Genomic DNA, 12,984 nt, shown 5'->3' on the forward strand with positions numbered 1-12,984 from the left:
GAACATAATTGCCTCCGAACTTTTCAAGTTTATTCGGATTATACAAGTTATAGATGTATGCAGAACACGTCTACAAAAACTTCCGCAGTAGCTAAAAATATACAAGGGCCACTCCCAATTGAGTTACGTCTACTTTGCTCTTCACTATACAAAGTTGCAAGTATGTAGATGTCCAAAATCACAAGAAACCATTTCTTTAGCTTTGAAGCTCTTCAAATTAGCCTTAGCACCTTGAGCAATCAAATACATCGCCACATCCTTTTGTCCAGCCTCAATAGCAAGATGAAGCGGCGTGTATCCAACATAATCAACAATATCAAGCTTAGCTCTGTTGTTTACCAATACCTTTACCACTTCAACTCTACCCTTAAATGCTGCTCTATGCAAAGGAGTCCATCCATTCTGATCCTTTCCATTCACATTCGCTCCTTCAGCGATACATTTCTTGATATCAGCAACATCCCCTTTTCTTGCAGCCCTATGCAAAGTGTCTCCTAATTGTAAAACATCATACAATTTAGAATGACCCTTATCGATAGCAAGCTCATACGCAGTCTTCCCTTGTTTCGTTACAACATATTTAGCAAAATTGGAATGATTTAGTAACACACCAACAGCTTCAACATGGCCTTGATGAGCAGCAAAATGCAAGGGAGTCCATCCTTGAGTATCTAACATATCTGTATCACTCCCTACTGAAGCAAGAAACTGAATCACTTCAACATGCCCGTGAATCGCTGCTATATGAAGGGGAGTTCTACCTTGTGAATCAATTGAATTCAAATCCATATCAGCATAACCTAAACATAGAATCTCCATTAAGTCCACGCGGTCCGTGGCAGCTGCATAATGCAGAAACCTATCAGCAGAGTTATCAATAGTATAACCAAACTCAATCAGAACCTGAACACAATCAAGATTGCCATATTTCACAGCCAATGACATAACGGAGTCCCCCTCCAAGTCTCTTCTATTAACATCAGCACCAGCCTCAATCAGAGCTGAAATACAATGGGAATTCCCATTCTTGGCAGCAGACTTAAGCAATGAATCAAGCTGACAGCCATGACATAAAGACAAGGCTATTTGGAGAAGTAAACTAACATCCAATAAATTCTTGGATGAAAGAAGAAACTCAACAACTTGTGGACCAACAAGGGAAATAGGAATCTTGGCATCTTTGAAAATATGTCGTCCACTTCTTGAGAAAAGACGGCGAAGATCATCCTCACTTGCTTTACCAGTAGGAAGCATAGACGACTTAACCACAACGGTGTCTAAAGGCGTATAAACAGGAGGTTGATCACAAGAATTAGTCAAGAAAAGAGTGAAGGAAGCTGTTGAGAGAGGAGGAATAATAGTGAATGGATGTGAGAATGAGAAAAGAGAAGGGTTGGTAGTAGAAAGACCAACAGCAACAGACATGGTGTGCATAAGATTGGTTAATTTGAAAGTTGCACTACATTTTTGGCCTTTGATGAAACAGAGTTTGAGTTCATCCAAATCAGGCTTAACAAGTCTGTCCATGCTTTATTTTCTTTTGGGATTGAAAGAATTTTGACAAACTTAGAAGAATGGCTTAATTAATAATGTGAATGATATGATAATTTGATTAGAAAAAGATGAATGCCAAGAGGATTGATAGTGATGTAATGCTAATTTTTTTTTACTAGTATTTGAATATTATATGTTACATTGTTCTCATCCGAATGATACAATTACATTTTTAAATAAGTGTCACTGGAGCTCGATTAAATTTGAATCGCGTACTACAAGGCCTATTTGGTGGTGGTAATCCCAATAGAATTTTCTCCATACTCAACCTCGAATCCAAGACCTTTGGTTAAGAATAGAGGAGTCCCACACTCCCACTATTGCACCACAACTCAGGGGCAGAGCCATCATACTGTTAGAGTTCATCCGGACCCCCCTTTTGGTAGAAAATATTACTAATTATACATTGTTAAAATTATCTTTATGTATATAGTGAATATCGAGCCCCCTTTAGTTAGTTTGTGTGTTTTACTTTTTATATTTTGAACCCCTTGTTAAAAATACTAACTCCGACACTGCCACAACTCATGTTGGTACGTGACACTGAGTTGAAAAAAAGTAAAAAAAAACTTTTAATCTTGTGATCTTAAACATGTTGTGTGAAAAGTTAAGATTAAAAAGCTGTCAGAATAGAATAGGAAAGAAATAATTTTTTTTGAAACAGACTAAATTGAAACAATATAATGTTATAAGATGTATAATATACGGCTAGAATAGAATTTTGAGTATATTTTAGGTGATTAATGTGGAAAGGAGGATGGTGTCGCAGTCACTTTGTAAATAGAGACAGGAAGAATGAGAATAGAATTTTCAATATTTAGGTGTAAAATATTGACAACTTTTTAGGGCTGCGTCATCACAAATTGGATTATTAGCAATTTTTCTTTTTAAGTTTTTGATTGATGTAACAACTCCATTATTTGATGGTTCATTGACCAAGACCACCCTCAACATCGAAGAATACACGTTATTAACGTTACATATTTGTTGAAAGATCAATGATTTAAATTCTATCTCTAAATTTTTTAACATTGAATATATTAATTTTTTACAAATAAAGTTAAGTGTTTCTGTAAAAATATTGAATTTGGATGAACTTAGGGATCGTTTAGTATAATGTATAAGAATAATGCTAAATAGAGTGTATTAGTTATGCTTGCATTAGTTATACATAGATTATTTTTATACATTGTTTGGTTTGATGCATAAAAAAATAGTATGCATTACATAAAAAAAATTAAATTACAAAATACCCTCCACTATTATGGTAGAAAAGATGTAAAAAAGGTTTTGAGAGGCAATTGGGTCTTTAATCATGCTAATGAATGCATTAAAACCATTATTGCTAATACCTAAAATACATGGTATTAGCAATACACACCTTAATATACTATAGAGTGTATAACTAATGCGAGCATTAGTTATACATAGGTTGGAAAAGAATACCAAACAAGATATTAGTAATACACAAGGCTAATGCATACATTATTTTTGCTAATACACTCTACCAAACGACCTCTTAATGTTTACTGTGCAATTGGGAAGTCATATGATGAAAAGGTTTCATGTGAAGTATCAAGTATTTTATTACTCCAATTTGCAAAGTTTGTTACCAATGGTATTTACGATTATAGGTACGTAGATCTCTAAGTTATTCAATTAAGAATTAAGTGATCATTTAAGATATTATTCGAGAAAAGAACTCTTAGTCATGTGATCATCTAAAATAATGCAGCCATTTTCTTTTATTTGGGTACATTTTCTAGGCTTGACATGACCGAAATACATACATAATTTAGTATTGACTCAAGTTTGGAATATTCACATGACTTATTTTGTTTGACAAATTCCCACCATAGTATTGTTTGTTCATTGATTTAGTCTCCTTTTCCCTTTTACCCTTTCCGCGTAATTCAATTTTAAGATTCATTTGATTATTGAAGCAATATCTACAATGAATGTTTTGCAATCCTCTTAATATCCATAATAATTAGTGTATAGTTTTCATAAACTTGAGAAATGACTCAGGAATTGAGTAGCTAATGTTAAGGATAAAACAAGAAAAAATATTTGTCTCTCTTGATATGCTAAAGTGGACAAATAAAAATGATTTTTTTAAAATATAATAGATGAATAAAAATATACTAAAGGAGTAACAATTAAAGCTTTATCGACCCCTAAATACAATTTATAAAAGACGTATTGCATAAATTACGAATTCATTTGAGTTTAATTCTCTTTCTTTCGTGTCTTGTATGTATTAAAGTTCACTAAATAAATAATAAATTTCCAATTTAATAAATGGAAATTATGATAGAATTCTATATGTGAGCCTATATATAATAGTCAAATATTGAATTCATCTTTGCTTATATATGAAAAGAAAAACGAGTACGTTAAGAGGCTTCCATGAAACTTCCTGTGGGAATTATTATATTGCACTACGTTAGTGTTTTGTTATGATAATATATATCCTTGTTCTTTTATATGCAAATAGAGGGTGCTCGACATCAAAATAGACACTTTTTGAATCTTAGATATCAAAAGAGATCTTCTCTAAAAACACATATCAAAACGAACAATTTATCTGTTTATGGGCTAACTATAACTAACATATTTAACTCCGTCATCCGTCAGCTAACCCCAAATCCATAATAATATTAAAGGTAGTTCATCCACAAATGGACGAACTACAATTCTTTTTATTAACTCCTCACGTGAAGCTTTATCATATCTCAATTTTAAGTGTATTGTGAAGTCTTTTTTTACATAAAACTAGATAATGTTGCCCGTAATATAAATGGTATGTTTTGGGGCTAATAACCGAGTTTTTGAAGCGAGTGTTTGCGTGGATAAAGGAATAAGTTTTTTTATCACAAACCTGTACTTTCTTTGACGCTATTTAAGGCATAATAAGACTACCACATACAACATTTTTGAAATATTTTATGTTGTCAATTATCATGATTTATAATATTTTTACGATAGCTATAGCTATATAGCCTTATTATGTCTATTATCTTTGCTATTTTTTTAAATTTCTCATCATAAAATGAGTTTAGGTACTTCTTATGCTAATTTATAGTTGATTCTCATCCTTCAGAATCTACGAGTATAATCAGAGTATCCATTGACAAAAATAGGGGCGGAGCTACAATATTAAATGGGGGTTCGGACGAACCCATTGACTTTTACGTAGACCCTATATACGTACTAAAAAATCAAGTACACATATATGTAAATATTGCGTGCAAACCCACATCAAACTAAGGTCAATGGCGCAGTGGTAAGCACACGGGCAGCTCTAATTTCTTGGGATGGGGGTTCGAGCCCGACCAACACAATTTGATTTTTTTTTATTTTTGTTCTGTGCCTATCTTTTACCGTCCTTTAATTCATTTTTTTCTATATAGATTTTTCTAAATTCTTTTTTAAACAATAAAACAGAAAATTGATAATTGAAAATAAAAAAAAAGTAGTATCATACTCCAAAATAACATTTGACTATTAATTTTTCAAAATAGATAATTGTAAGTTACAAAAATGTAGTGTCATACTCTAATACAATATCTCATTATTGATTTCTTTTGAAGCATTCAATAAAACCTTAAACCCAAAATTTAATCAAAAAAAGTTAGGGTTCTAATTTTTATTGCCGACTTCATTGCTACTGCTGGTTGTTAGAGTGCAGACCTCTGCCCCGGTAAGTACTATTTACTCTTCTTTGTTCCTCCTCGGCTCTCCCTTCTTCTTTTTTTATTTGTGTTTACACTATATAACTATTTATTCAAAGATCTTATTTTTTATCTTTGATTTTAGGACTGTTCCACATATTAATAATTAATTATATTAATTAAGTTATTGTTTGCTTCTCGAAACTTCAACTTTCAAGGCAAGAGTGGTTTAAGGGTGAAGCAANTTTCTCATCATAAAATGAGTTTAGGTACTTCTTATGCTAATTTATAGTTGATTCTCATCTTTCAGAATCTACGAGTATAATAAGAGTATCCATTAACAAAAACAGGGGCGGAGCTACAATGTTAAATGGGGGTTCGGACGAACCCATTGACTTTTACGTAGACCCTATATACGTACTAAAAAATCAAGTACACATATATGTAAATATTGTGTGCAAACCCACATCAAACTAAGGTCAATGGCGCAGTGGTAAGCGCACGGGCAGCTCTAATTTCTTGGGATGGGAGTTCGAGCCCCACCAACACAATTTGATTTTTTTTTATTTTTGTTCTGTGCCTATCTTTTACCCTCCTTTAATTCATTTTTTTCTATATAGATTTTTCTAAATTCTTTTTTAAACAATAAAACAGAAAATCGATAATTGAAAATTAAAAAAATAAAAAAAAGTAGTATCATCCAAAATAACATCTGACTAGTAATTTCAAAATAGATAATTGTAAGTAACAAAAATGTAGTGTCATACTCTAATACAATATCTCATTTTTTGATTTCTTTTGAAGCATTCAATAAAACCTTAAACCCAAAATTTAATCAAAAAAAGTTAGGGTTCTAATTTTTATTGCCGACACCATTGCTACTGCTGGTTGTTAGAGTGCAGACCTCTGCCCCAGTAAGTACTATTTACTATTCTTAGTTCCTCCTCGGCTCTCCCTTCTTCTTTTTTTATTTGTGTTTACACTATATAACTATTTATTCAAAGATCTTATTTTTTATCTTTGATTTTAGGACTGTTCCACATATTAATAATTAATTATATTAATTAAGTTATTGTTTGCTTCTCGAAACTTCAACTTTCAAGGCAAGAGTGGTTTAAGGGTGAAGCAAATAAAACCTTCCCTTTAGGTCCCAAAAATATTAATGGTGAATTTAATAATTTTAATTTTACTTAAAATAATATTGAGATTATAGAAAATATGTTCAAAATATATACTAAAATATAACACTTATCTACTTTTTACCAAATAATATTTTAGAACTTTGAAATAGATAACTTAAATCTTCATATTAATAAATGAAGTATTTGAAAGTGTACCAAATTAAATGATGCATCATTTACCGTTTTCAAAACGTAACAACTTGTCGAGTGCAATTGTAATGATATGCTTATATGTTTGTGGCTATATATATTTGTTTGTAATTTAACGATTGTTATATTAAACTAATATGCTATTCTATTTTAAAATTTAGAACTCATAAACATCAAATCCTGGCTCCGTTTATGGACAAAAAAATCGCTCTAAAATAGCCATCTCTGATAATTGAGAACGAATGAAATCAGATGACACTATATACGATTAAATCTTGTTGATTTTGGTTTGTAAGTTTCGAAGGAGATGTTGAAGTATCAGCTAGAAGATGGAGTTATGCTCCTTTCAAGACAAAAATTTTCTTAGCCAACAGCCAAACAGAGTCTCACATTTCAACCTGTAATAAAAATACTAAAATAGAGAAAATCAAATGGCTATTTATTCCTAACAGCTTGTTTGAATGATTGTCATAGTGTGTCACCAGTTGTAACGTATCGTAATGTATTATTTTAATAAATTAATATGTGAAGATCTTTTATTATTTTCTGTCATTATATAATTTCATAATATATTATTAAATAATAAGTTAAATCAAAATGAGAAGAAAAGGGACCATTAAAAATTAATGATGCGATCACTCTAAATCAATCGTAACATAAAATAAAATATATTATCACTATATAATGATGAATTTAGTAATACGATACATTAAAATTTAAGTCAAAATGATATGACTTTATTCTTGGATTTTCAGACCATTCCAATTACTCATACATTTTTTTATATATCGATACTTTTGATTGAAATAGAGTTGCCTAATATTTAAAGTTCATCAGTTTTCAGCCATTTCATTTATTTATGTTTAAAGAAAATGTTATTATTATAAATATTCAGGGGAGCTTAGGCGGATTTCATTTCCATTGCTAGATCTAGAACTTACTTTCCTATTGAGTTCCTAGTAAATAGTTCCTATTGAGTTCCTAGTAAATAGTTTTTATATAGGGAAAATTATGTGGTTAAGTAAATTTATACTATTTAATTAGTCATTATAGTTATAGTTTGCTATAATTATCATTTGAGACTAATATTAACCATTAGTTACGTGGGCTGACTTTGAGTTTGTATAATTAGTCGCATTTGTATAATTCACAACTAACGATTCTTCGTTTGATTTGTATTTGTATATGATGATAATTTCTTTTGGTTTTTCAGTTTTATCACCATATACATTCAATCTTTTTTTTAATAACTTTTTAAAGTTTGTATAAACGTGTAGTTTTCGGATTTTGTCTAATATTATTTATATAATGTAATTTGTATAACTGTTTAAAGTTCATATGTTTATATTTGTATCAATTCGTTATTTCGAGTTTTATCATATTTGTATAATTCCAGACTTTGTATTGCTCAATTATACAAAAAAACATCGGTGAATTATACAAACGTATCCATGAATTATACAAACAAGATATAAATTATACAAATTATTGTCCTCTCTCGCTCGTCTCTCTCCTCCCTCTCCCAATCTCGCTCGCCACTCTCCTCCCTATAACATGTAGCAGTGAATCAAAATTAGCAAATAATAGTTATGAAGCATAATTAAACTATTTTTGAGTGGTTATATGTGAAAGTTTCCCAAATTGAAATATAGTCACTTTAACCTTCTGTATTTTAAAAATAGCCAATTCAGTAAACACTATTTCTAAATTATAAAGTCCCAAGTTTAAAATGAAAAATTGAAACTATATGACAGTGGTTATCTTTTAAGATAGGTAAGAAAAATGATTAATAAATGCTATTTATAAATTTGTATTATAGATAATAAACTAGTTGACCCATGCCTTGAACATATAAATGTAAATTCCATCCACAAAATACTTATCCAACCTAAAAAAAAAAAAATAGATCATCAAATCAATGAGGGAATGACATATGTCTATTATAGAGATTTCTCATTTTATTGTGAGTTAAATGGTATGTATTCTTATCACAATTGATTATTTAATCATGATAAGTTGACATAGTTTAGTGTATAAATTGAATTTTAAAAAATGATTTTTTTTCCAAACTCATGTCGAGAAGATGCTAGTGAGTCTCTCTTATGAATATAACTAAGATGGAGGACATATGTGATAAGATGTTAAATTATATTTGGGATTCTAGAAAGATGCCTACATATAGAAGAGATAAATAATCAATTAGAGTTTAATGTCACGGACTTAGAGTCTCACTAAAGCTTCGTGCGGCACTTGACAATCTAAGGGTTAAAGTGCAAATAAAAATTACTATACAAGTCCCTACTTATTTACAAGATAGTCCCTCTTCTAGAATTTCTTATAACTCTAGAACATTCCAAGTACTTTCTATGTAGTTCTATAACCTTTCTTGGGAAATTTCCATATTTCTCTAGAATATTCCACTAAGGACTATTTTTCTTCCCATGTAAGCCTTCCAAGGAAATATCTAGGGAGTTCTAAAGTTCCACAAACCTCTACACGACTCTAGTTTCTTCCCCCTTTATATTCTTGCCTTATTTTAATGGCAAGGTGGCGGGTCATGACATTAAGCTAAGAAATTGTCTCTTATTTCTTAGTTGCTTAGATTAATTTGGAACCTCCCTCCATTCTTCCTTTTTATTTCTACTTCTTTCCTGGGAAGGATTTGTTACAAGTTTAGAGTAATTAAAAGGAGAAATGATCCGATGGATCCTTATACTTGTATGAGTTTGTATTCTAGACCCTTTTAGTTAACTTTTAGTCAATTGAACCTTAAACTCAATTAAAATGAGACTTTTAAACCCCTCCAATTATGTGTGTACCTCACTCTCCCTAATATTAATGACATGTCATATCCATGTCACATATATTAATGCCAAGTCATTATTATTATTATTATAACTATTTTAATTATTAACCAAAAAAAAGTTAAAATTAAAGAAAAAATAGTACTAATAAGTTTTCTATTTTAAAAAATATTAAAATTGTTATTTTTCTCCCATTTCCCCACCTTCCCAAACCCAGAACCACTGTTAACCTCAATTCACCATCTCTACATACATTCCCTTAAGCTTCTTCTTCTTCATTCAACTATGAAGCTCAAAGTCACAAGGAGAGGATTTTCACATTATTTATTGGTCTTGTAGAGAATAGCAGAAGAAAAGTATAATTCGAGAACCTTATGCTAGCCCAAAATCGTTAACTAAGATCAGAAGATTTAACTAAAAAAGAAGAGGAAGCTAAAAAGTTAAAAAGAGAATTTGGAAAGAAGAACTTTGAAATGGAAGAAGACTCTTTAAGTGCTTTGATTTTTCCTTGAATACAAATGTACAAGGCCATCTCCTATTTATACTTGTCTAGGGATGGTTCTAGCAACTCTTCTAGATACATCTATGAGAAAGTTCTAGTGAACTTATCTTCTAGCAACTACTCTAAAATATCTAGATATTTCCTTAAGACAACTACTCTAGAATATTTACATATTTCTTCAAGATAATTTCTAAGTTTCTATACTAGGACATTCTAGAGAAATCTATGTTATTCAAAAATCATCTTTAACTTTTTTCACACTCCCCCTTAAAGTGATTTTTTGAAACTATCTCAATCTTGCCGGGGAGAAACTCAAATGAAGCTTTTGGAAGTGACTTGGTGAAGATATCAGCAATATTCTCCTGACTTCGTACCTCCGACGTATATAAAGTTCCATCAAGAACTTTTTCTCGAATGAAATGATGTTCCACCTCAATGTGCTTAGTTCTTGCATGAAATACCGGATTGTTTGCGAGCTTGATGGCACTTTGGTTGTCTCCAAAGATCGTAGTTGGCTTTGATATAGATAGATGCAATTTTTCAGCAAGTCTTTGGAGCCATACACATTCTTGAGCAGTAAGTGTTGTTGCTTTATATTCCGCCTCCGTAGTTGACAAAGAAACTGAGTCTTGCTTCCTACTACACCAAGAAATACATGTTCCACCACAGAGAAAGATATAGCCTGATGTTGATCTTCGATTATCCATATCACCACCAAAATTTGCGTTGGTATATCCGATAAATACCAAGTCATTCTTTCTTTCAAAAAAATAGGCCCATATCTGATGTTGAGTTGATATACTTCAGGATCCTCTTTACAGCTTCCAAGTGCGGCTTTCTTGGTGACTGCATAAATCTGTTGACATATCCAATAGAAAAGGCAATGTATGGCCTTGTAATAGTCAAATACATGAGACTTCCAACTAGAGCTCGATAAGGCTTAGGATCTACGAGAAGTGAGACTTCTTCATGCCTTAGCCTCGTGCTAGTCTCCAAAGGTGTAGAGCACTTTTTGCTTTGTTTCACCCCAAACCTATCCACAAGCTTCTTGGCATACCTTTCTTGGGTAACAAAGACCCATTTACTTGTGTTTGTTACCTTTAAGCCAAGAAAATGATGTAATTCTCCCAACTTCTTGATATCAAATCTTAGGGCAACCCTTTCTTGAAGCCTTGCAACTTCATCATTATTGTTTCCTGTTATTATCATGCCATCCACGTACAAAGAACAACCACATGAAAATCTTCTTGTTTCTTAACAAACAAGCTAGGATCTGAATATGATGTGGTATAGCCACAAAAATATAGATATTGAGCAACTTTTCCATACCATGCTCGTGGAGCTTGCTTAAGTCTATAAAGTATTTTTTTAAGTTTACAAACATAATCAGGATGTAAGTTAGAAACATACCCGGGTGGTTGCTCCATATAAATATCTTTGTCAAGTTTTCTATACAAGAAAGCATTATTCACGTCAAGTTGCCAGAGTTTCCAACCATATAAGGCTGCCATTGCTAGTACAACTCGAACTGAGATCATCTTAGCCACTGGACTGAAGGTTTCTTCGTAGTCTTCGCCATATTTTGGAGAAAAGCCTTGAGCAACCAATCTAGCTTTATATTTGTTTATGCTGCCATCTCCTCTTCTTTTAATTTTGTAAACCCATTTGCAAGAAACGGGTTGTACATCTCTTGGCTTTGGCACAAGGCTCCAAGTTTGATTTTTTATTAGAGCCTCTATTTCATCATCCATGGCATGCTTCCACTCTTTGACTCCTTTAGCTTCTTCAATAGATGAAGGTTTTTCATCGTCAATTGGCCCTGCAAAGAAACAAAAATATGTACTAACAAAGTTTTCATCTCTGAAGCGAGCTGGCTTAACAATAGTTCTGTTTGGTCTTTGTGAAACCAATGCATCATCTTCTTGTTGGGTTTCACATTGTTGAGTTTTTGGGCTCCTCCTTTCGCCTAGCTCCTCAACAACTATATTATCCGGAGAAGCACTTGTGATGAGAAAGTTCGAAACTCCAGGGTTCAGTATTTTAAAACCCTCTTTTTTTATGTAACTCCATAATACAAGGAGATTTCATAAAATACGACATTACCAGAAACAACAAAACGATGAGTTTTTGGATCCATGCACTTCCAACCTTTTTTCCATTCATCGTATCCAACAAAGATGCATTTTCTTGCCTTGGGATCCAACTTGCTCCGTTGAGAATCAGGGATATGAACGTAACATATAGATCCAAACATTCTTAGGTTTTTGATATTAGGCTTCTCTCAAAACATTAATTCATAGGGATACTTCATGTTGTTTGGAGAAAGCGGCATCCTGTTAATCACATAAGCTACACATTTCATACCTTCAGCCCATAGGGCTCTAGGTAGATTTTGGCATGAAGCCAGCTTTTACATGTCTCTGTTAAGTGTCGAATCTTTCTTTCTGTCACTCCATTTTGTTGTGGCATATCAGTACAAGTAAGTTCTCTTTTAATGACATATTGACGACAGAAAGAGAGAAACTCTTCAGAAGTGTACTCACCACCGTTATATGTTCGCAACCTCCTTATTCTTGAGCCAAGCTCGCCTTCAACAGTTTCCTTGAATTTCATAAACTTGTTGAGAACTTCTGACTTGTGCTTCACAAAATAAACCCATGTGAATCTAGTAAAATCATCAATAAAAATTAGCATATAAGAACAACTGGAGAACAAATGAGTTCTTGTTGTCCCTATCAAATCACTATGAATTAGCTCTAGTAGAGCAATGCATCTTGACAAGGATCTATCAAACGGAAGACGATGTGCCTTACCGTATTGACATCCTTCACAAATTTCTCTTCAACCAAAAATGCGTAAGTTAGGCAATCCTTTTACTAGATTCAATTTTGCCATGACTTTTAATTTTTCCATGTTAAGATGTCCAAGTCTAGCATGCCATAGATGTGCAGTATCATTGTTACTCATCTTCTCAATATATGAATTAGAGGCAGATAAAACATATAAATCATTAACTCTCTTACTGGTATGAATGACATATGCTTTGAGTTCTTTGATATTTCGAAAGAACTTCACATCATGTGGTCCAAATAGGAGATAACTTCCTGCATCTACGGCAT

The 12,984-nt window shown here is 32.1% G+C and overlaps 2 protein-coding genes across 3 annotated transcripts in view; one reads left to right on the forward strand and one right to left on the reverse strand.

Moving 5' to 3' along the window:
* LOC125871081 (60S ribosomal protein L18-2) overlaps window positions 1-12,984 on the forward strand; it is a 271,584-nt gene that overhangs the window by 47,665 nt on the left and 210,935 nt on the right. The gene's annotated exons all lie outside the window — the stretch shown is intronic.
* LOC125871058 (protein VAPYRIN-LIKE-like) lies at window positions 69-1,578 on the reverse strand. Of its 2 annotated transcripts, XM_049551646.1 has the most exons (2): window positions 762-1,578; window positions 69-692 (listed from the first exon to the last, which is right to left on the reverse strand). In XM_049551646.1, exons 1-2 carry the CDS (start codon window positions 1,525-1,527, stop codon window positions 145-147), a joined length of 1,314 nt encoding a protein of 437 aa, XP_049407603.1. In that variant the 5' UTR covers window positions 1,528-1,578; the 3' UTR covers window positions 69-144. The 2 variants fall into 2 exon arrangements, with proteins under 2 accessions (XP_049407603.1, XP_049407602.1); XM_049551645.1 differs by having other exon boundaries at window positions 69-1,578.

Source organism: Solanum stenotomum, chromosome 7 (assembly GCF_019186545.1).
Source record: "Solanum stenotomum isolate F172 chromosome 7, ASM1918654v1, whole genome shotgun sequence".
In the NCBI taxonomy this organism is placed as follows: Eukaryota; Viridiplantae; Streptophyta; class Magnoliopsida; order Solanales; family Solanaceae; genus Solanum; species Solanum stenotomum.

Bases quoted from the DNA above. Each gene is read 5' to 3' on its own strand.
- LOC125871058 (XM_049551645.1), bottom strand. From the start codon at position 1,527: ATGGACAGACTTGTTAAGCCTGATTTGGATGAACTCAAACTCTGTTTC.